General features: G+C 37.6%; 2 protein-coding genes across 2 annotated transcripts in view; both read right to left on the bottom strand.

Moving 5' to 3' along the window:
• CSRP3 (cysteine and glycine rich protein 3) overlaps window positions 1–5,276 on the bottom strand; it is a 149,757-nt gene extending 144,481 nt beyond the window's left edge. Inside the window, exon 1 of the mRNA XM_058161281.1 lies at window positions 5,272–5,276. The gene's annotated coding sequence lies outside the window, so the exon portion shown is untranslated. The remainder of the gene's footprint in view (window positions 1–5,271) is intronic.
• Window positions 5,277–21,701: 16,425 nt separating this feature from the next.
• LOC131187489 (uncharacterized) lies at window positions 21,702–25,247 on the bottom strand. Its single transcript, XM_058161837.1, has 3 exons — window positions 24,957–25,247; window positions 24,458–24,838; window positions 21,702–22,118 (listed from the first exon to the last, which is right to left on the bottom strand). Exons 1-3 carry the CDS (start codon window positions 25,245–25,247, stop codon window positions 21,996–21,998), a joined length of 795 nt encoding a protein of 264 aa, XP_058017820.1. The 3' UTR covers window positions 21,702–21,995.

Here is a 25,247-nt window from a genome sequence, read left to right as displayed (position 1 = left end):
AAAGGTTACTGTCTCTTTCCAATCCTAATATGTGGGGTTTTAGCACAAAGCAAGTGGCCAGTAATGGTTGAAGAGTATTATTTTTATCTTCAAAACCAAGTTTACTTTTGTTTTGCTTTTAATTGGCGGTTACATGTACAAAGTCAAAGGACGTAAGTTCCCAGAGTGGATACTTCATAGTTCAAATTAAGGGACCCAGTTTTAATAGAGCCAGAGATAAGAACTGGGGGATATATTTTCCCAACACATGAACTCCTGTGGTGCAATTATCTTAAAGCAAAATGGAGAAAATGGGACTTCTGGGATTACAAAGTCCGGAATGTCAGTTTTTTAAAGTAATGTAGAAAGGGGAATATCATCCAGTATAGCTTCTTCCCCATGACAGAGAGCTATTGTGGGTCCCTATTAAGAACGGATGGACAGCAGCGCAAGGGGAAGAAAAATCTAATGCCTCTATTTGCAGAATGATTGCTCATTAAAGTTTCCAGAATGACAGCTCTGTAGAGTTTATAGCATGCAGTGAAACCCTTTAAATATAGCAGTGATTGTCTCCTAAATATTGGCTGTTAAGTATCTCCTTTGGGTCAGAATAACTAAATTCTCTTTCTCCAGCATAAGTATGCTAGTTAAATAGCGGAAAGCATCCAATATAAGTTGACGGCCACAAGAAGGTTAGGTGAGAGGTAAAGGCAATATTGAGTAGAAAGCAGCATGGAGTTAACAGAAAACTGCCAATAAACACCAGGGACTTCTATGGAGAATGTGTAAGATGGAGATGGTATTTAGAGGTGAAGGAGGCTTGGCCGTGATTCAGAGAGGTCACTTGAGAGTTGGAATTGAAAATTTCAGGCTGTTTTTGTGTGGGTCAGATTTGTTACAAATGCCTATGTTTTTAGGCTTACAGCCTATATTATGGTTTAACTTGGTCTCTTTTAAAAAGTCACATGCAAACATTCACCCTTGCTTAAGAATGAAGTGACTGTTGGAAGATACTGATCCAACCAGAGCCAAGGCCAAGGCCTTCTCAAGACGGTCCTTAAACAAATAAGACTTCTATCAGAGTCTTGGATTATAATCTTTAATAGGCTGGGAGAAGTAGAAGTACCGATATCCAGAACAATTAAATAAGTTGCTTTGGTCCACAAGACGTTTCCTTCATTTTTCATCTCTTTCCACTGCAACATTAAACCCATATGATGAGCTGTGTGTGCTGTAGGGCCAAAGTCCCATTGGTCTTCCCTGGGAATGCTGTGGGTTCAGATACTTCTTTTACAAAGTTTTTAAAAGGGAGATAAAATAAATAATATGAACTAGTATATTGATATTGTTTCCTGATTGCTTATTTGCACCCTATGACTATCATTTAAGTGTTGTATCATTGTTAAATTTGTACTCTGTGACTATCATTAAGTGTTTTAAGTGTTGTACCTTGATGAAAGTATCTTTTCTTTTATGTACACTGAGAGCATATGCACCAAGACAAATTCCTTGTGTGTCCAATCACACTTGGCCAATAAAAAAATCTGTTCTATTCTCTATTCTAATATAAAGTAGCAACAAAGTTACAGTCATACAGTCATAAGTGGAAGGAGATGGGTGATGGGAACGATGAGAAGATTAATAGTAGAACAGATTTAGTAAATAGTTTGACAGTGTTGAAGGAATTATTTGTTTAGCAGAGTGATGGCATTCAGGAAAAAACTGTTCTTGTGTCTAGTTGTTCTGTGTGCAGTGCTCTGTAGTGTCGTTTTGAGGGTAAGAGTTGAAACAGTTTATGTCCAGGATGTGAGGGGTCTGTAAATATTTTCACAGCCCTCTTTTTGACTCATACATTTTACAATACATACTTATCAGTTGTTCTGTGAATAGAAATGTCTACATATGGCTTTATTAATAAGACCATTATTATTATTATTATTATTATTATTATTATTATTATTATTATTATTATTATTTATTAGATTTCTATACCGCCCTTCTCCCGAAGGACTCAGGGCGGTGTATAGCCAAAATAAAACAAACAGTACAATATACTGTATATATACTACAGTACTAACAGTACAATACACAGTACAGTACTAACAGTACAATATACTACAGCCTCACTGTTATGCAAGATGCAGCATTATGGGTGGGTGTGAAAAACAATAATCACCATACCTGACACTGGTAATTGTAGTGTTGTTGTTTTTGTAACACTGCTAATATAAACCATTGACAACACTGTGGCTTGTATCACCAATGAATGGGGCAAAGCATCTACTAATCTGCATGCACGTTTATTAATTTTTCACACATCAATATACACACACAGAAATGCTTTTTTAAAAAATCCTTGCCATCAAGCAGCTAGGCTTAAAAGAAGCCCCTTGTAGCTTAGTTGTGATAAAATGAATGGAGAATGAGCCACATTAATTTGGTAATAAACTCATCTTGTGAAAGGAACAAGTCTTGGAAAATGTATTAAATTTTGGTTGGACTGCACTCCATGAGTATTTTAAATCTGAATATGACTGGTGAAATGTAAATCATTTTAGATTAATTGTCTGTGGATTTGGATATACATCAGGTTCTTTAAGGAGATAAATTATTAGTAGAGGGATTTATTTTTCCCTTCTGTATACATATACATCAATTGTGATGGATTAAGGGGGGAAACACATCTGCATGAGATCACATAATTTGCCTTAGATGCCAAATTCACATTTTAAAAAATGAATGAGGTGCTTTTCCCCTCAAGGTCTTCCTCCTGTGGTATTTTAAGGCATCTTTGTTAAACGTATAGCCTTGTAGAATAATAACCAGGTTCTCCTTTTCCTGATTTTAGAATTGTGAAGTGTGTGTCATCAATCACTCTGCAAATGTGTTTGGAACATGTATTCTGTTATGATAGATGATGCTGTCCTAGAGAAAGAGAAGATCAAGGGAGGCTTGTATTCTGGTATCTGTCTCTCAGAACTGGAGAAGAAAGAGATAAAATAACTATTCTAATTGGAGTTGATACATCTCTGGGAGAATAAAAAAGCTAAGGTATAGTTCGAAAGAGCTCAGGGATGCTGCTGAGCCATAAAACAATACTACAGAGCAGCAGTGTGTGAATCCTCATGAAATGCTTTAGTTCTGTGGTTGTTAAACTGTGCATCAGAAGCACTGGGAAGAGAGAAATTGCACATTTCATTTAAAGCTGATAAGGTTAGGGTTGGATGGACTTTGTGGGAGCGCTGTCAAAACTTGCTCTCGCAGGCAGAAAGCAAAACCCACAGTATATTTTTTCCCCTGACTGCTGACATCAAATATAATGTATAGCATGTTAACTGTAGCCCTTGGAATGCCTCTTTCTGTATTTATGAAGTTCAATATTTTTATCTATAATTCTATTTTTTTATTTTTTTGGGTTAAATTTGCACCTTGTCTTTCAGTCAGGAGCTCAAGGCAGCATACTGAATGCACCCACCTTCCATTTTCTCCCCACAGCGATCCTGTGAGGTAGGTGGAACTGAAAGAGAGTGACTAGGCCCAAGGCCCTCATCGCTGAGAGTGGAAGTAAACGTGAATCTACTGGTGACAATCTAACATCTTAATCATTAGGTCACGTTGGCTTTCCTTTCAAAATAGAAAAGGGTTTGCTGGTTGATTAGAGAAAAGGTACAAATGGGTCATCTGTTTATAGCTGATTTAAAAAAAAAACCTTAGTCAAGAGAGAATGAATGAAAATTTTGTATGTTGTACTTATTTATGAACGTTAGGGGCCAACCAACTGAATCACATCAAACCTGTGGCTTACAGGATAAAACCATGAAACAATACTGTACATAACTAAAAAGAAAGAGTCCAGAGGAAACACCACCATCTAATAAAATCAGAAGTCTGCTCATAGAGTTCAACCCTACCCCCAATGGGAGAGGATAGGCACCGATTTATTTACAGCTTTAGGGACAACGTGGTATTGTAAAATTTGAGAATATATTTTTCTGACACAACAATTGATCTTCCTAACTACTTGAGACCATGGTTCTCTAGACCTAAATATTAAGTAAGTTACAAGGATAACTTACCTCTCTCTCCTTTATCTAGGAAATTGAATTTCAGCCAGTCTCATCTTCCGTCAGCCCTTGCAGCATAGCCCCTAGCGAAGATAATGAGTGTTACTATGCAGTGACATCCAGCGGGCTTCTTGTTTCTCATGCCAATTTTAAAGCATGAGCTGCATGTGGTGACTTAAAATGGAGTTCTTGTGTCTTTTCTTTAGGAAATTGAAATGCTTTAGGAGAACAAGCCTTTCAGTGATTTCATACCAGTCTTAATGTCTAGTCCTTTTATGGTTCTATTCCTTTTAGGGCAGTGGTTGTTAATTTTATGAGCCAGTAATGGGACGCGGTGGCTCAGTGGCTAAGACGCTGAGATTCCAATCAAAAGGTTGGCAGTTCATCAGTTCAAATCCCTAGTGCCACGTAACGGGGTGAGCTCCCATTACTTGTCCCAGCTTCTGCCAACCTAGCAGTTCGAAAGCACATAAAAAATGCAAGTAGAAAAATAGGGACCACCTTTGGTGGGAAGGTAAGAGCATTCCCTGCGCCTTTGGCGTTGAGTCATGCTGGTCACATCACCACGGAGACGTCTTCAGACAGCGCTGGCTCTTCGGCTTTGAAACGGAGATGAGCACCGCCCCCTAGAGACGGGAATGACTAGCACATTTGTACAAGGGGAACCTTTACCTTTACCTTTTAATATAATTTCCTAAGCTAGTGATCTTTCTCTGCCCAGTCTTCTTTCTTCTATTATCAGTTGAATATGCCAGCCACATGACCACATAGATGTCTTCGGACAGCACTGGCTTTTCGGCTTTGAAATGGAGATGAGCAGTGCCCCCAAAGTTGGGAACAACCAGCACATATGTGCGAGGAGAACCTTTACCATTAACTTACCCAATATATCAAGAACAGCTAAAGAGGTTTCTGTTATTTGTATGTGTCAAAAAAAATACCGAATTTTTCTATTTAATTTAGCTTCCCAGAAGTTGGTTTGTCTTCCTTGCCTTAGTCTTTTGCAATCTTTTGGGCACGAAGTAACATGTATATGAAGTAAGAAACCCATTTTTGCTCACTTGTCACTTATTTTGTTGCCTGAAGGGAATTTCCATTAGCTGAAGGGAAGAAGGCATGTAAATAATCTCATATTCATTTCCTTCTTTGTCCTAGAAAAAGTAGAAATTGGTGTCAGGAAGATATTCTCTTTTTCTCCCTGGAAAAGCTAGCACTATGGGAACAAAAGAAGGAGGAAATATCAGAGTTATAGCCAACAATCTTGGTTTTTTAAAAAAATCAACCCAATTGAGTAATCCCTGGATACTGCGTTATTTATGTTTTACAAATGTGAGTTCCTTTCATAGAAATCATGGTAATTAGAACTTTATCATCTGAAACCATCTGCTGCCAAAACTCAAACTGTTCTGCCTGCATCCCCTTGCAGACTGTCTCCAGGTATTTCAGAGCAAAATGACCTCTAATGGCTATGCTAAATAATCAATACTGCTAGAGACATTTGGATTAGAGCACATAAAATATTTATTTCCTGAATTTTTGATTTTAAAAAATATATTTATATCTTTAATGCATTATTGAAGGATGCCTATCATATTAAATTAAGAAACTTGAAAATTCAAAATGATTTTTATATATATCACTCTGTAATAAAATTTTAAATTAACTGGTTTAAATTTCCTTTAACTGTTAAAATATGAAAAAAAAGAAAGCCAACACACTACAGCTAATATTCTGTCTTGCACAGAATTCCCAAACTCTTTCAGAGAAGGGAATTTAATTGCATGGGCACAAATGTTACTAATTGATACTAGATTGAAATTAGACCACTGTTTGTACACAGCAGTGAAGATAGATTGAGCTATCTTAACGATCTTGTGTCTTTGAGCACCTTTATGTGGATTCAGACAAGCACACAGCAACACACATACATAGAATTACATATTAATAGGTGCACATACAATACAAAATAGATCCACGCAGCATCTCCGTTGCTTGAAATTTCTAGTACCTGCTTGTCTGAGTAGAACATAAAAAGGCCTATTCAGGAAAGGAAGCAGATGTGACTGCACCCATAAACAAGGAAGTCTGAGGCAGCCCAACTCACAATTGCTCAATGGAAGCTGTGATGCCCATAAGATTTTTTAAAATTATTCCTGGATCCATTTTCAAAAAATCTTCTCCCCTGCAATCCTTTAGACCTCTTCTTGCTAATACTCTCGGACAGCTGCCTTGCTTGCATAGAACAGGGCAAGCGTTAAAAAAAAGAGAGGACAGTTTGCTCTCCAACTCTATACTGTTTCTGTTATATTTATTTATTTATTTATTTATTTATTTATTTATTTATTTATTTATTTATTTATTTATTTAGTATGTATTAGATAATATATATATAAGTATAAGCATGATTTGAACACATAAAATGAATACAATTAAAGGGAACATTAGACAGGGAGGGTAGGCATGCTGGTGCTCTTATGCACGCCCTTCTCCACCTACACTATTCGTAGCATACTTTGAACAGTCTTTCAATTTTATCTTTCTACTCCAGTTTAGTTTCAACGCTAACAATGAACTATCTATTTTGATCATCTTAATTTTAGAAAGCCAGGTATACAGTTTGGTTCCACTCCCCCACCCCGAGTCTTTCACTACTCAGATGACCTGGCATTTCAGGATGGTTTTAGGTTTTAGTCATTTTGTTCAGCATATGTGAATATTTCCAGTTTGGATATGCAAAGGCAATTTAACGATGGTAGCTGGCCTGAAAATATTCCAGGGGATTGCAGTGCTGAAATCTATTGGCAAGCAATGTTCTCAGGCAATTTGATGTGGATGCTGTTCACAGGCACAGATGTTTTAGGTTTTTTACCAGAATGTTGATCATAAAGAAATAATGTGAGTGAGTTGAGGGCCTTCCATATATAAAAAAGAAAAAGAGATAGAACGAACAAACATTTTAGGAAAAAATACAGAAGGGAATAAAGGGGAAAGAAATGGATTGAAGAGTAAGATTCAAGTAAAAGAAAGTAACAAAGAAATTATTTTTCCAGCATATTATTAACCGATTATGAACAACTGAATATATTATATCTACATAAAAATCTGAAAATCACTGTTGTCCTCAGAACAAAATATAACAGAATAACAGAATTGGAAAGGACTTAGTGGGTCAGGCAGGAAACCCAATGCCACCCTGGAACTACTATAAAGCCCAAAAATCAGGAATTCAAACATAATAAGGAAATAGGAGACCTTGTTAGCAGGGGGGAAATGTTCTCGGTTCGGACCGGTTCAGCTTATCCAGTAGCGATGATAGCCAGTGGTTCGGAGAACCTGTAGCGATGGCAGCTCGAGGCTCCGCCCACCCACCCAGAAGTCATTACTTCCTGGTTTTAACCAGGAAGGCTGTGGCTATGAGTGACATCAAGTTGGCAACACCCACACAGTCACAGGACATCCCCCCCAAGCCACACCCACAGAACCAGGGAAAAATTTTAGATTTCACCCCTGCTTGTTAGTACATATTTATTTTACTATATTGTATTTTGTTTATTCAATTTCTATAGCCTCCCAACTCACCCAAATGACTCTGGATGCCTTACAATTGTCACATTATAAAACACTTTAAACAATTTAAAAAATACGAAATCAATAAAAAAAACAGCCACAAAATAAGTAAGTAGAAGAGCAGTTATGATGATCAAACAACTGACAATAAAGCCAAGCCCAGGCTTAGTACAGGGCTAAGTTTTTAAGTTTTGTGAAAAGCCAATGGGGTTGGGGGGTCATTGTAATCTCTAAAGGAAGAATATTCCATAAAGTAGGGGGCACAGCAGAAAAATCATGTCTTCTAGTTAACAGAAAGACAGAATAACAGAGTTGGAAGGGACCTTGAAGGTTTTCTAGTCAAAACCCCTGCTCAAGCAGGAAACCCTATACCAGTGATGGCTAACCTTTTAGATACCAAGTGCCCTATCTGAAAGGTGCACACACGCACATGTGTGTGTAGACATGTGTGTGGACAGCATACATGCATGTACTGACATGTGCACATGCGCAGCAGTGACCTGAAGACCAGCTGGCCAGCAGGAGACAAGGTATCCCAACACTGGCAACATGGCAAGAAGTAAGATATTTTTCTTTCGTTAAGTTCTGTTTCATTTTTTGCAGGGAAACAGAAGCTGATGAAAGAAACACCACAGAGAGATCTGACCTGGGGCGATAGTGCGCGTGCCAGCAGAGAGGGCTCTGCGTGCCACCCCTGGCACGCGTGCCATAGGTTCGCCATCACGGCCTATACCATTTCAGACAAATGGTTGTCCAATCTCTTCTTAAAATTCTCCAGTGTTGAAGCACCCACAACTTCTGGAGGCAAGTCATTCCACTGATTAATAGTTCTAGCCATCAGGAAATTTCTCCTTAATTCTAAGTAGCTTCTCTCCTTGATTAGTTTCCATCCATTGCTTCTTGTCTGGTGCTTTGGAGAATAGGTTAACCAAGAGGTATGGCCCTTAAGTGTGAATGGCATCGGTTGCAGTCATTCCACTATCATTCTTGTTCTCTTCACTGTCTATGTGATTAGATTAAAAATGTAGGAACTAATATCTTTTGTACCTTCAGAAGAAAATGCAGTTACAAAACAATTAAAATCCTAAAGAGAACTTCATTAAAAGTACTTGTCTCTGTTTCCATCCATTGTTTCTTGTCTTGCCTTCAGGAGCTATAAATACCAAGGATCCTGGGGAGTGTTATTTAATTAATAAAATGAGACTATAAATTACAGTAAATGCTACTGCTGAAAGACTGTTCCACTTTAAGAAATCTCGTAAAACCTAAATGTTAATACTTTATTAAAGAGATATCTAAATTTTATGCTACAAATCCAGATACAGGTAGCCATCAGTTAATGATTTCCCTGTTTAGTGACCATTTGAACTTGTGATGGCATTAAAAAAGTAATTTTACAACTGGTCCTTGAATTTACAAGTCATAGAGTCCCATCAGTCATGTGATAGTGATTCGGATGCTTGGCAGCTGGTGTTCATTTAAAATGGTTGCAGTCTCTTGAGGTCATGCCCTCCCCATTTGCAGTCTTTATAGCTGGCTTCCAACAAGCTAAGTCAATGAGGAAGAAGTCACAAGTTGCAGTTGTATGACATAATACTTAACCTGCAGTGATTTGTTAATGAATACAGCCAGAACTGACATCATATGTTGGTGCAGTCATGTATTGTTTGACTTAATGACTTAATGATCTTACCACTTAGTGATGGAGTTGCCAGTCCCAAGTGTGATTGGTAAGTGAGGAAAACTTGAACAATATTAAGAAACAAATAGATAAAGAATTTGCATAGTCTTTAAATTTAAACACGTTTATCCTGTCCATTTTATTTTTTAAAATGCCTTTGATTGACATTAACTGAGTTATAAAAAGGTAAAGGTAAAGGTTCCCCTTGCCCATAAAAATGGGCCGGTTTAGCTCACGCTGGTAAAGCCTGTTATTAAGAACACAGTAGCCTGCAATTACTGCAGGTTCGAGCCCGGCCCAAGGTTGACTCAGCCTTCCATCCTTTATAAGGTAGGTAAAATGAGGACCCAGATTGTTGGGGGGGCAATAAGTTGACTTTGTAAAAAAAAAAAAATACAAAATAGAATGAGACTATTGCCTTATACACTGTAAGCCGCCCTGAGTCTTTGGAGAAGGGCGGGGTATAAATGTAAACAAAAAAAAAATATATATATGTGCTAGTCGTTCCCGTCTCTAGGGGACGGTGCTCATCTTCATTTCAAAGCCGAAGAGCCAGCGCTATCCAAAGATGTCTCTGTGGTCATGTGGCCGGCATGACTCAATGCCAAAGGCGCACAGAACGCTGTTACCTTCCCACCAAAGGTGGTCCCTATTTTTCTACTTGCATTTTTTACGTGCTTTTGAACTGCTAGGTTGGCAGAAGCTGGGGCAAGTAACAGGAGCTCACCCTGTTACACGGCAGCACCAGGGATTTGAACCGCTGAACTGCCAACCTTTTGATCGACAAGCTCAGCATCCTAGCCCCTTGAGCCACCGCATCCCTAACTGAGTTATAATTATTGCCTTTAATAATTGCTCATATTTTAAAAACTATGATAGCCACTTTAAATTTTTGGTTTTGAAGAAAGACAGGATATAAATGTATGCATAGTTGTATCCTTTTAGACAAATTAATTTGTTCTCAGAACATAAATATTGTAAAGAAGGAGACACTAATGTGGTTCTGTCTCATAGAAAGAAATGAAGGGAATATTCAGTGGATAATAGATAGTTCATTCCATGCTATGATTTTCAAGGAAAAACCAATGTGCTTTTGATTTCTTAATCTTTTGTAATGCAGAATTGGGTGAAATTCTGAAATGAACTTAAATTTTTCTCTTTCCCCACCCCCACATTAAAAAAATAAATAACCCAAGACAGGTTTTGGTCCCATCTGAACAGTTTTCCCTCAGCTACCTTGCTATAGATCAGAATATTTTAGGACTGGGATTGATTTAACCTCTAGGACAAACAAACGAAGTGTGTTATTTTATGAAGATTGGGTAGATGGTTTGGAAAGAAAATAAATAGGGATGAAACCGTAGACTATATTTTTAAAATATGGATTTAGCTGAATTAATACTGGAAAGGTCCTGAGAAGCAGATATAGATCTTATAATATATATATAAAGAATATTGTTTATTATAGGCTTCGCTGTCAGTGCTACAGAAGGAACAATGCTGCAAACAAAGTGATTATTAATCTCATTGATGCAGTTCAGTGTCTTTGGTTCTTCACCTTTCATGGAGAAAACGTCTTATGCTCTGCTTTATAACGAAACAGCCCTTAAAAGAGACTAATAAGCAGCAATGGGATTGTGCACTATAATAAAATAAGCCCGGCAAACATTCTTTCATACGAACGAAAAGGAAATTGCAAGCAGACTCCTCACAAAAGCAAATTGCTTGAATGGAAACTATGTTTTTATCTGAGCCTTTTATCTTTTGACTCATGATATTATAGGTATGAAGTTGGCCATTGCTACGAGGTTCTAGGAATGACATATGAAAATGCAGTTTTTCTTTGAGAAAACTGGCTGCAGCTCTGTTTTAATTGGAGCCTTGCCAAGCTCTCCAGCGCTTCAGCAAAGTCAAGCATTCAAGCCTGGATTCTCCTGGGCAGGACACAGAAATTGCAGAGCTGGAAGGCAAGTCTTTTAGGAAAATGGAGGGAGAAGTTGGTAGCTGCCCCAGAGCAACTTGAAATACATCAAATCAGGGAATGAAAATGCAGAAGCTGGTTTAGGACTGCACTTATACAAAGCTGGCTTCTCAAGGAGTGAAACTGTCGCAAGATATAATTTAGGGTTACTTGATACCCCCATTATCAAAGTGAGAAGAATTAGTCTCCCATTTTTAAAACCCTTCAGTAATACTTTGTCTACCTCCGTGCAGAATTTCAGTTATCCGCTTCCAACTTGTGTTACCTCAGGGAAGTATTAAATCTATTGGCAAGATAGAGGCACTCGTGAAGATTCAAAATCCCTTTAAGGGGCTGTAAAAACCATGAACCATGGAATATCAGGAACATAGAGGTTGAGAAAATCTCTTCTATGCTTTAAGTCTGCTTTTCCTCCTTTTAGCTCAAGAATAATCAGCTAGTTAAATACAAGGAGGAAAATGGTCTTTATGGTGGTGTTGGAGAATAAAATGATTCAAATAAGAAATCCTATAAAATGCCAAGTCCTTTTCAGTTAAGAGGTGTTTTCCTCTAATTGAGATTGTAAAATGGAGAAAGAGAATAATAAGAGCATAAGTAAGGAGACAATATCTATTGTTGCTATTTCTCACTCCAAATCCAAAGATGAGCTTTGCAGGAACAATGTACTGGAGAAAGAAGCGCCAGTGTAAATCAGATGTGTATTTGATTGCCTTTACCTGAGAATGAAAATTGGAAGACTAATTTCTCCTCTCAGATAGTTATTATCCTTTTTAAACAAAGTTCCATCTTTCGTTTGCTGAGAAAGCAATACTGGAAACAGATGAGTTTTTTCTCGTCTGCGTGTGGGGTATGCGTGTGGGGTAGATTTATCTTTTGGGGTAAACACAAAGATGTTTTGTCAAATTTCTTTTCATTTTAATTCACATACAGCTACTTTGGTTTAACTCAGGAGTGTCAAACTCGTGGCATCATGTTGCCGTCATGTGACATATTGTGACTTCCTCCCCTTCGCTAAACTGGGAGTGGGGGTGGCCAACATGTGACGCATCCGGCCCATGGGCCCGAGTTTGACACCCCTGGTTTAACTGGTATTTCCTACAGCTGTAATTGACTGTTCAGAAACAGTTTTTTCAGATGATTCTACCTCATCAGTGTTTTTTAAACAGGGATATTTAAACCACTGTATACATTTCCTTACAACTGAAAATAGTTAAGGAATTTTGAATTACTTCTTGAATTTGGAATGTGACATTTAGCCCAGCTCTTACGACATATACAGCTCCCATCACTGTGGTGTAAAAAAATACTGTATAACCTCTAGAACTATCAGGTATGAAAGAGCAGGTCCACACGGGAAGATCCAGGTAAACTGATTTATTGCTAAATAGCCTGTGCACTGGAATCTTCTTAACTCACGGTTGGCACCTGTTGGAGTTAGCTAAGGGTCAGTGGAATTCAAGGGAGTTGGACTTAGTCCACTTGAAACTATGTAGGGATTCTAGCCTGATCCCTATTTTAACTCTGCTCCCAAGCTCTGCCACACCTTCTCCTACAACAACTTGGTTTATTTCACATCCCCAACTCACTCTCCACCTCCCACTATATATTTCTCTTTATTATTTTTTTTCTTATGGGAAGAATCAGTAGCTTGGTTGTCAGATCTCTCTCATCCACATGAAAAATTGCAGGGAGAATCTTCCTGAAGAATCAATCTTAGCTTTCATAAATCAGACTTGACATAAATCTTGTCACAAGGAAAATGATGAAAAAGTTATATGAACCTTCATCTCGGCTGCTAAAAATCTTTAGCATTTTTCTTCTAACAAAGAGAAGTGTAGATCGGCTTCAATCTAAAAAAGAAACACATTAGGGCAGGGGTCAGCAACCTGAAGCTCTGGAGCCACATGTGGCTCTTTCATCCCTCTGCTGCCGCTCCCTGTTGCTGGTCGGCTCCACAATTCATAGGGCTTTCGGTTAGGACAGGCAGAGGAAAAAGGACGCCGTGCTAGGAGGAGACTCTATAGTGGGGGAACCGGAGTTCCGGTCAGCAGAGAAAAAAGGATGCTCCGCTAGGAGGAGACTATGATAGGGGAACCAGACTTCCGGTCAGCTCCAGAATTGAACGGGGGCTTCCAGTTAGGACCTCTGTGGCTCTTTGAGTGTTTAAGGTTGCCGACCCCTGCATTAGGGCAAAGAACAATTCTCTGAAAGTCAAGACACATGAAAGAAAAATCCAATCAATTATAGTCATACTACACAGCTATAGATAAAACTCACAATTATTAGGCAGCATATATTAAATATGAATTATAGAACATGCTATCCAGACATTCAAAAAGGAGTAGTGCAGAAGAAATGTTTTCCAAAAAAAAGCAGTGCTACCATTGAAAATGATAGTGGGACTTATACGTAGTCGTCCTTTCATAATTTTATAAAATTCACACATAAAAAACAAGATAAATAACAATCAAGAGAAAAGATAAAGAATAAAAAGAGAATGGGAATAGATACACGAAGAGGTATAAAGAAAAAAGAAAGAAAAGAAAACAAATATATACAGTGAACGGCTGTCAGCTTGTTGCAAGGATATAAAGAACACTTACATTAGATACTTAGTTGAAGACTATAATATAATATCCAATTCCCCCTCCGCCCCAAAAAAAGGGGGGAAGGGAAAAATACCCTCTTTCCCCTTCCTTTAAATTTTTTTAAAATTATCAAATACATATGTTAAAATTTTATTTCCCCCCCCCCTCCGCATCTTTGGTAAAACGTTCACAAAGGGCTTCCAATTATAGATGAACTTCAGTGATTTTTCTCTCACCAGGGCTATCAACATAGCTATCATTCCCAGGTCACTCATTTTTATAACTCTTCTACTAATGTGATTTTGTCTTTCCAAAGCTGCCCACATATTACATTGATTGTTTTCTAATATGATTTGATTGCTTATTTGTTCCTTAGGACTATCATTAAGTGTTGTACCTTATGATTCCTGACGAAACTTTTATTTTATGTACACTGAGAGCGTATGCACCAAGACAAATTCCTTGTGTGTCCAATCACACTTGGCCATTAAAGAATTGAATTCTATTCTATTCTGTTCTATTCTATTCTATTCTATTCTATATAAAAGTTGTGCTGCTGATATTATATATAACAATAACACACCGTATGTGTTTTCCAATGTTTTATCCATAAACCCTAACAAAAGAGTTTCTAGTCTGAATTGTAGATTAAATTTTCAAGATTTTATCTATTACATTGCTAATTTCAATCCAATATTGCTCAGCTCTTTTTGCAAGTCCACCAAAGGTGGTAAAAGGTTCGTGTTTGAATTTTACACTTCTAGCTAGTCCTCGACTATAGTTGATCCTGGGTTTATGGTCCTAAATTGTGCTGGTCATTAAGTGGATCATCGCATGACTGACTCAATATTACATTTTTTTTTGCAGTGACATTAAGTAAGCGCTGCCATTTTTAAGGGAACCCATCGTCCACAATGAACGTTTTTTGCTGGAAACCAGAAGTAAATGCTGGTCGTCACGTGATTGTTGGATGTTGCAAACAGCTGTAAATGCAGGCCAGTTATCAAGCACACAAAATGCAATCAGTTGATGGTGGGGGAGCAGTTTGTAATTTTAAATTGCCTTATAAGCACCTTTTCAGAGGTAACTTTGTATGGTTACTAAGTGACCGGCTGCAAGTCTTGGATTGCCTGTATACCACTGGGCTAGGGCATACTCTGATATCGAGCTCCTTTGCCCTCTTAGGCTGAGTTGTTGCTGACTTGCCTGTCAGTTTAAATTTTCCATAGTGAGCTGCAACACGACTGTGTCAGCACACTGAGGCAGTTACATTAGGTGCTTTGCAGCAGAGGACAGAACATTGCATGGCTTCTGCTACCAGTGACAGGAGCCAATAACCTGAGACGGGATTTTGCCGGGTCTCCTTCAAATCCTTCTCTCCCCCTCTAGAATAGTACAATTTATATTCTGACAACTATAATGAGAAAACCAGTAAGATATTGGGAGTGGGGGAGGGGGCAAACTGGCAAAAGCAGTGTCAGTCTATTATGACTTCAGTTCTGCCTCTTAGGTTGTGACATTGCAAGCAAGTACAAAGGAGTGGAACTTTGAGTAGAATGCAGCTTCCTTCATTTTATTTTATTTTATTTTATTTTATTTTATTTTATTTATTTATTTATTTATTTATATTTATTTATTTTGTCACACAGTATATATAAGCGAATCATGAAATAACTATACAATATATAAGCATATATATATAAGTAAGAGTATGCAATATCTATATTAATTGGATATAACGAAAGGAAACAATAGGACAGGAACGGTAGGCACGCTGGTGCTCTTATGCACGCCCCTTACAGACCTCTTAGGAATGGGGTGAGGTCAATAGTAGACAGTTTTTGGTTAAAGCTTTGGAGATTTTGGGAAGAGACCACAGAGTCAGGTAGTGTAAGAGATGTAAGATGTAAGATGTAGTAAGATGTAATGTAAGATGTAATGTAGTAAGATGTAATGTAATGTAAGATGTAAGAGATGTAAGATGTAAGATGTAGTGTAAGAGATGTAAGAGAAAGCAGCAAGATCCTCTTGATGCCCATGGAGACCATATTATTGTTCCCTGACTGATACTGTTGGTGGTCACTGCAGGCAAAAGCAAAAACTGATAGCACCCCAAAATTTGGTCTGCCCTATGGAATAGTCTTCTCCCTCAATCTTGTTAGGCTTTTGCGAGACTCTGAAGCAGTTCTCCTGGCATTTGGGTCAGACAACTTGGTGGGGTCTGTTGGTGATAGTTTCTTTTTCCAATTTAAGAGGTTATTGTTTTGGATTATATTAAAGTGACCAGATTTCAGCGATGGCAAAGCGGGACACCATTGACCGGGGGGGAGGGGGGGGCGCTGCGCATGCGCGCTGAGTCTCGCCACCTGGCTGAAGGAGGAGGAACGGCTGCTGCTTCTCGGCTCTTCCAGGCAGGCTCGGCTGTCCTCGGCTCTCCTCTCGGCTCTTCCAGGCAGCGGGCGATCTTGCGTCCACTTCTCCACCACTCCCCTTTCTCCGCCTCCTCCTCCTCCTCTTGCGTTGACACCTCCCATTTTCAGAATGGGAGTGGGGGAAAAATTGGGACTTTTTTGAAATGCTGTGGGACGCGGGACAAATTATTCAAAAGCGGGACTGTCCCACCAAAAGCGGGACGTCTGGTCACTATAGATTATATTGTTAGGATGGTTTTAATCTTTGTACACTATCCAGAATTACTACTATGAGGCTCTGTAAATTGTGTGTATAAATAAATAAATATTTTAAAATCTGAATCTGTCAATTATAGTGAGAAGAATAACATGAAGCTGTTTGCTTGTTTGCCTTTTCATTTCCATGTTGCACCTTTGTCAAATTGTTGGATACTTGGCTTTGTGATACCTATTCCAAGCTCTGACATGTAACTCTTTTCTGTCTTTCAAGAAGTCTAATTAAAAGTTAATTTCGCAGAAATTTTCTGGTTGTGTAAGAAACAGATTGAAACAAGATTTCTTTACTTCATTTATTAAATGTCAAAATTTGATTTGGCAACTTAAACAGATTGTATTTCTTATTTATTTTGTAACTGAATTTGATTTGGTGATAAGCATATTTTAAAGCCTTGGAACAATATGTAAATATAAAAGTCATTGCAATTGCTCAACACCTGTTTTTCTCTTACATTTTGATTTCAAGATTGGGTTTATATGTTGTGATAAAGCATAAACTTGTTTGGTTTTGGTTTAGTATGAGCGGGGAAACCAATCATCATAGTTTGTTTATTTGATTTATGTCCAAAGGCTAAAAAGAGTGACTGAGGTTCATGGTTTAATATTATGTGTAAACCAAGCCACTATTGATTATTCAACAGAGCTTGGATAAAACAAGTAATAGCTTAAAGTGACATTTGATCCAAGCAGATATTTACACCACTTAGGATATTGCATTTACACAAGGGTTATACATGGGATCTCTGAATATTATGAATACAGTGCCTTGATTGATAAATCGCATTGAGCTATTTATTTGATATTTAAGCTGATATATGAATCTGATCAACATGCTGTCAGTGTTTCAAATCCAGTCCAAATCTTCAGTTCCAGAAGGCTGGGAGTGGGACACTAGATGGTCAAAGCTCAGACTGTTGTCAGTAAATAACATACCACATTGCCACATTTTCAGGGTGGCAAATGGATTTTAATTACTTCTTTTCAAGAGCCCAATCAATTAATTAATCAAACAATGATGCTATAAGCAATTCTAATAGAATGGGGGGGGGGGCGGAATTCATGTCTTGCCCACCAGTGGACAGTTACTTAGTCCTGCTGAAGTCAATGATCCAGGGTAAGGCTGTCAATGCAAGAACCCAGTTCAAGATATTTGGATTATATTTCTGAAATAATAATAATAATAATAATAATTGGACCCATTTGTAGATATAGGCCATAGCTTCTCTTGCTGAGATTATTCAAAAACCAGAATTTATATAAGCAGCAGAACTATGAGGTTCTTAGTGGTTACACCATTTTTTGGTTGGGAAGGTAATTCAGTTTAATGAAAATTGGACAGATTTTAATTAAAAAGAACTGTTACCATTTCTCAGCATATTAATATTTTCTTGTACTAGTAGTGAAAAACCGAACCATATGAGATTACTATGTTGTTCTGTGTTGTTCTGGCTCAGTGTCTGACAGTTGGCAAATACATTGACTTTTGCATTTTTCTTTATTTTTCCTCATTCACCCTTTTAATGACTGCTTTCCTATGTGTTTTATTATGTGCAAAACATGATAAAACACATAGTTGGAGACCCACGCCGAAAAGTGATGACTTGCAATGGCTATGATCAAATAGATGTATCTGACAGTGATGCCAGATTGTATAGTGCTAAGCAGCATTCATCACATTTTGCCTTTCCTCAGCTTGAAACATTGCAAAAGCAGTTTAAAGCGAGATCATCACCATGACCCTGGAGAAAAAAAACAAAACACTGTGCAATGTCACCCCATTAAAAACTGTCTCTAGCTCTCTGAGGAATTACATGTTCTAGTTCTTTATGATTCTGATATGATCAAAATACACTTAACTACGTGCTAGGTTATGTCCACGGTTCCTAATTTGGAAATTACAAAACAACACTTTTTTAAAAAGTTGAAAAGCTCTAAAGCGTCAGCATTTAAGTTTACCAAGTAATATATAATATATAATCTGCATTGTAGTTTTTACATATTCCCTCCATAGATTGCAATCCTATATATCAATGATGGCGAACCTTTTTGGCACCAAGTGCCCAAACCAGAACGCGCTTGCATGCGCATGCCAGCCAGCTGGCCTTTGGGTTTCCGGCACACACATCTGCGCCATCCAGCTGGTTTTCACGCCCTAAAAATGGCCTGAGAACAGTAAAAAAACAGGCCATTTTCAGGCTATTTTCAAGCCATTTTCCATACCATTTTCACACCATTTTTTGAGGGTGGTTTTTTTGGGTGTTTTTGGGCCAAAAACAGCCTGAAAACAGTCTGAAAAATGGCCTAAAAAGGCCCCCCAAACAGCCAGTTTTTTTGCCTTTTTTGGGCCATTTTCAGGCTGTTTTCTGGTGTTCCGGCACCCGTGAAGACCAGCTGGCCAGCGTGCATATACGTTCTGGAAACCAGAAGAGCAGCTGATGATGCAGAAGAGCTGTGTTGTGGAAGTCAGTATGTTTCAATCATATTTGCAAAGACTTATCTCCAGTAAACATTAACACCCAACATGCATATGATCATAAGAACTGAAATTATTTGAGCAACAGCAGCAGAGTGAGGGCCCTCTTTGGTGAAAACTTCAGAGTCTAGATTGTTTGAATGGGCATATAGTCCTGGTTATGGATTAATGTTGAATATCACATGATTGATTAGTTAAGCTTTGAAGCAAAAACCTTGGAAAGAAAATAACAGTTACAGTATAAAGAAGAAAAGTGAAACACGTAGAAAAAATGAGATATACAAAAATTAACATGTCAGTTAATACTTAATTGGATAACCTTTAGCATGAATTACGGCCTTAACAATGTCTTCCCATGGAGCGAACCATGTTTTTTTAGTTCTGCAGCTGTTATAATGTGAACCAAGATTGAATGATTGCTTCTATTAACTGGGTTTTATTGCTGGGTCATTTCTGACTAACAAGTTTCTTTAGTCGGCTCCAGTGGTGTGATTCAAGTAATTTAACAACCGGTTCTCTGCCCTAATGATTTCTTCCAACAACCAGTTTGCCAAACTGCTCAGAAAGTTAACAACCGGTTCTCCCAAAGTGGTGCGAACTGGCTGAATCCCACCACTGGTCGGCTCCATAGATTTTCAATAGGGTTAAGGTCTGGGCTACTCCCAGGCCATTCCAGCAGTGGAATACAATTATCTTGAAACTCCAAAAAAAAAAAAGTCATGTTATTAGCCATCAAACCTCAAAAATACACTTTTCCCAAAAGGTTTCCACAATTTTGGTCACTACTATAAATGGAATAGGCCTTGTGGCTAATCATGTGCTTAAGCTGACCCAACAAGAAAACATTTAGGTTTATTTATTTACTATCAAATTTAGGTACCGCCTATCTCACTCCCAGAATGACATAACTCTAACACTGAAATCCAGATCAACAAACACTGAAAGAGTTAATTAAAATTAAATAACTAAATTTCTTGGAACAGCAGAACTTCAAAAGAAGATAAGGTATGGCAAATAAAATCATTTTGAAAAATAAGCTGGGAAAACTTCTGGCATATAAAATTAGGAAGATAATAAGAAAGAAATAGACAAAGACAACAAAGTATTAAATACAAGATCAGAAATAGTAGACTTTGCAAACTATTTAAAGGAATTATATCCCAGGCAAAAAATTAAAAAAGACAAATTGGAAACATATAGAACCTTCAGAACTTAAAAATGTCTTGAAGAACACAGATAAATGTTAAGCAAATCAATAACAATTCAAGAGATTAACAAAGCAAAAAAGATCCCAGAAAAAAAATGGGCATTTCCACTAATTTTACATATACATATAAAGGATCTGCTTCTTTTTACCCATTTTTTATTTCTATTATTAGAGAAATAATTAATTTCCCAATAACAATTTATAGCATTTAAAAAAATAAGTATTACACTGAGTTACAGAAGGAAAACTTGCTGCTAAAGACACACGATGACACTGTTTGCTCACCAGGTGGTATGCAATTTTGTTGCAGAATATACATGCTGACTGCACAGTTGCTGTAAAACCTGCTACCACATTGTCTGCAGACTCATTCCAACTCCTTTTCTTATGTCTCTAGAATCTTCTGTAGTTCCTTTTACATTTTACCATTAGGAATACTGTGCTATTTCTAATAACAAATCCTTCATAAAAATATTCCATTACATTCTTGATTAAATTATCTTTCCATTGATGTATAATTTGATGATACTACTAAAAAAAAGTGGTGTTATTAGCTAGTTTTAGAAAATACACTTTTCCCAAAAGATTTCCACAATTTTGGCCACTACTGTAGTTTTGTGTGCCACAAGTTATACAGGCTAAGTCTTGCATGAGCAACTTCTTTTCTCCAAATACATTTGTAATGGCTTTAGTATTGACCTCTGGAACCCTCCTCTTATTAATGGACATTAGGGGTGGCTTTTTGGCTTAAGGTTGTCTGCCATCCTAGGAGTGACAAATCCTTTGTGGTTCTGTTACTCACTAACTGGTGATGTTTGGTGACGAGTAGGCTGCAATAACTGAGGTGGCCTCATTCCAGGCAGATGTAACTTGTCATATCCCCTGGGGATAACAGGCTAATGGTTTATCTATAATGCTGTGCAGTTTTCGATAGTACTCGCTGAAAGTGAATAGAGCAGCAGTGCAATCATATGCTGTGTAGTGATAACATAATACCCTTACAAAACATTCATTATACAAACCGCTTTGGTGGACAAATTAGACATGCAGAATTTTCAGGTTTTGCCCTATTCAAAGTTTAATTAATTTAGTGTAATAAGATGTAAGTGCATTAATATACACAAAATACTTTATAGTGTTATCTGTAATTCTCAGATGAAAAGCTGCTTATTCATTCTTATTTAAAATAATTAAAGTGATGTTATAAAAATCAGTTTCTAATGTATTGTAGTCCGTACACAAAGAAAAAAAAAATCAGTGGCCAAACCAGTATGCTTCTTACAGGAATTTTTTTTATTATTTTTATAATATTTTTAAAAAGTAATTTTGTTAGTATAATGCATATCAAAGCAGTCAATGGTTATTTAATCAGATGCTGTTAAAAAATAAACTTTCTCGTGACATTAGCTGTAATTGCTAATATACTAGAAGGCTTTGCAAAGCATTGTAGTTTAAGAGAAATAAGTTCAGTTTATATTTTAAATGTAAGTTTTCACGATTTGTTTGGAGACTTGTAGCCAACTGGTGTACTGGTGCATTGATAGCTACATTTTTCTAGATTTCGCAATACAAAAATCTATATTTCAAAGAAAGTGATCCATTCACATTTGTAGTTTACAGCAAATTTCACATCAAAGACAACGTTGGGGATAGTTGTTCATAAAAATGTGGGTATCAACAAAAGTATACAGCAAATGAATAGTAAATAAGACAGTAACAAGTTCTTTTTATTTGGACTAAGAATAGTAACATTTCACACACTGAGAAGTCAATGAGGCGGAAGGAATTGAAGACAGGAAAATGCGAAATTGAGTTTGAGAGATGGGTGCTGAATTTGTTCTTCCAAGGCTGCAGATCTCTTCCCAGGCCAAATGCTGTCATTTGAGACAAACTGTGTGACAAGAGCAGAAGCGGTTTAATTTCAGATATCAAACTATTTTCTGGGAATCTATTGATAGATATGCCTGGCTTGTTGAAACCAGAAACAGGAATTGTGCCCAGGATCATGAATAAAAATTTTAAAACACTAGGAAGCCAGGAAGGTTCGATGCACCTTTTATTGCGTGTCTTATCTAAACAAAAAACAAATAATCCCCAGTGGCTATGTGAAACTGGAGAATATGGTAAAAGTAAAAGTAAAGGTTCCCCTCACACATATGTGCTAGTTGTTCCCGACTCTAGGGGGCAGTGCTCATCTTTGTTTCAAAGCTGAAGAGCCAGCACTGTCTGAAGACGTCTCCGTGGTCATGTGGTCGGCATGAGACACACGGAACGCTGTTACTTTCCCATCAAAGGTGATCCCTATTTTTCTACTTTCATTTTTCATGTGCTTTCGAACTGCTAGGTTGGCAGATGCTGAGACAAATAACAGGAACTCACCCCATTACGCACACTAGGGATTTGAACCACTGAACTGCCAACCTTTCAATTGACAAGCTCAACATCTTAGCCACTGAGCCTCCGGGTTGTGGAAAAACATCAATTATTATGTGATCCCTGGAGAAATGCTGTAGAAAATGTATATATGCAAAACATATGTTTGTAGTGGAGGCTAATGTTAGGTTAAGCTGCCAACATATATGAGCAAAACCAATGATTTGTATTTATTTATATTGTACTAATTCACCATCCATAAAACATCAGCCTTACATTAGCTGGAATCTCTCATTTCATAGACCATTCATTTCTGTAGTCCTTTTGGAAAGATTTTAGGGTTTAGATTCAGATTACTTCCAGACTGGCAACTTGGAGATTGTACACACTCAAGGAGTAAGTTTTTAAAAAGTCCACTATGGCATTTTCGGGGGTGGGGGGAATCTTCCACTGACACAGTAATTTTTGGTTAACTGGTACTTGGTTTTGAACCAATATGAAAGTTAATTTATTTTGTGGCTAGAGAGCAAAATAACTATCTGCCATGCAGAATCTGCCTATCCAGTGTGATTAAGTTAAGAGGGAAGGCTTGGCAATTCTTCCCCATTCAGTTGTTCATCATACAGGGTGAGAGGCCTGGGAGCTGCCAGCTGAAATAGTTTGTCACCTGATGCTTTCCCTTCCCCAATATTTTTAGGAAGACAATGAATATGTTTTATTTTACTAGACATTTGGGAATCTAAGTAGCTATTTGTTGCATTTCCTCTTTGCTGGTCATTGCTTCTTATTTTATATTTTTTTAATTACAATTCTTGAAATTGGATTCTGGGTTTTATAGTGCTATTCTGTTTTATCTGTTGTTTTTTTATTGATTGTAAACTGCCCAGAGCCTGGTGATTAGAGTGGGATAAAAATACTGTAATAAATGAATAAAATATGTAAATAACTGTCTTTAGTATCTCTGGATCATGGCAGTAAAATAGATTAATGGTCCTATAATAAAGCATAGCTTGGCAAAACAAATGCTTGGTGTGAAACATGTGATTTTGTGTTTCTTTTTCTTTTTTCTGGGTAACTTGGTGTTCCTTAACTTCACAATATTTATAAACAGTTAATTGGGGACTATTGTTCAGTTCTCCTGCTCTTCAACTATGTGTTTACACTGTTAAAGCAGGCATGGTATCAGTATAATTTCTGTCTCATCCATGGGACATATACAACATAATAAATAGGTTCCAAGGTTGTTGCAGATGAGCTGTCGAAAACCTGAATAGGCTGGTGTCTACAATATAGATTTAGAATAGAAAGAAAAAATATTTTGACTGGTTTCTGTTGCTATTCGTAATGTTCTTTTGAAGCTAATAATGACATGTCATGTTCAATGAGAAGATTGTATATATCTTGCATCATCTACTGGTTGCAAATAAAACAATAACCCAGTTAGAATTGGCTGTTGAGGATAGGATCTAGGTTAAATGAAAATATGTTATTATTCTCAGTAAAATATCTTAAATACAATTACAATATTGTCTCCTTGTGGGATCACCCTAAAAACAATTAACAAAATATATTTTATCTTTGTTATTTTTTTTAACTTCAACAGTTTTTCCGTTTTTGTTGATGAATTCATCTAATTAAAAATAACTGTGGTTTATGTTTAAAGTGTGTGAGTTGTGACAGGTGGAAAATAATTAAATTTTATTGAAATCAAGGAATTACTCTGCAGGACAAACTTCCTGCTTTCATTTAGAAATGCAAAGGATTAAATTGCTTTGACTGCTTTGCCAGCCATGATCCCATAATGTCATACAAATCTAAGGCAAAAGTACAGAGGAATAGAAGAGACGTTGTACTTACTGAATGTTCCTTCTTGGCGCACTGCAGGTGAGTCCAAGTATGGGGTTCAACTCCATACTGATGCTCCATCTGATTGGCCTGATACTGAGTTGCAAAATCTTTAACCATGCCCCCTCCTTCCAGCCGAGCCTCAGTTTTTTTCAACGAACCTCGGATCTGGAGAAGATATAGTCCAAATGAAGAACAACCACTCCTGGACTGTGAGGGCCCCAACAACCCCCTCTGGTTGAGTGCATCACCAGTACTTTGAGCAATAGATTGTGCAATGGCACTGCACAATTCAGCAGACAGAATTTGTTCAGAACTGCCCTGAGGACGGATTCCAGCTGCAGTGGGTGTAAACGTTGTAGATAAAGGGAAGAGCTGGGCCAGACCTTGGCACTACTCCTGAAGTAGAAGGTAAAGGTTCCTGATCACTTCCTCCCTGTGGGGGAATATCCTGAGACTGCTGTGATTCAGTAATCAAAGTGGGAGGCCAATTTATCTGATCGTCCTGCACTGGCATTTGCAGAGAAGGAGCTAGTGTGAGGCTAGGTATGTTAGCACTACCAGAACTCCTTGGGGCATTAGCAGTTTCTGCCTTCTTTTGAGCTCTAGCAAAATGCCTTTCCAATGCCTTTTGCCTTCTCTCAGCATCTTTATCAGAAGCAGAAGAGGATTTAGACTGCTTAGTCTTAGATTTGGTGGCAGGGCCTTTGCCTTTATCTCCAGATCTAGCCCTCTTAGGGTCAGAACACCCAGGGGATGAATCAGCATAATCACTATTATCTGAATCCCGATTGTTAGGCAT

The sequence above is a fragment of the Ahaetulla prasina genome, chromosome 1 (assembly GCF_028640845.1).
Source record: "Ahaetulla prasina isolate Xishuangbanna chromosome 1, ASM2864084v1, whole genome shotgun sequence".
In the NCBI taxonomy this organism is placed as follows: domain Eukaryota; kingdom Metazoa; phylum Chordata; class Lepidosauria; order Squamata; family Colubridae; genus Ahaetulla; species Ahaetulla prasina.
The sequence above is the reverse complement of the archived record's forward strand: the minus strand, read 5'-3'. Positions and strand labels throughout refer to the sequence as shown.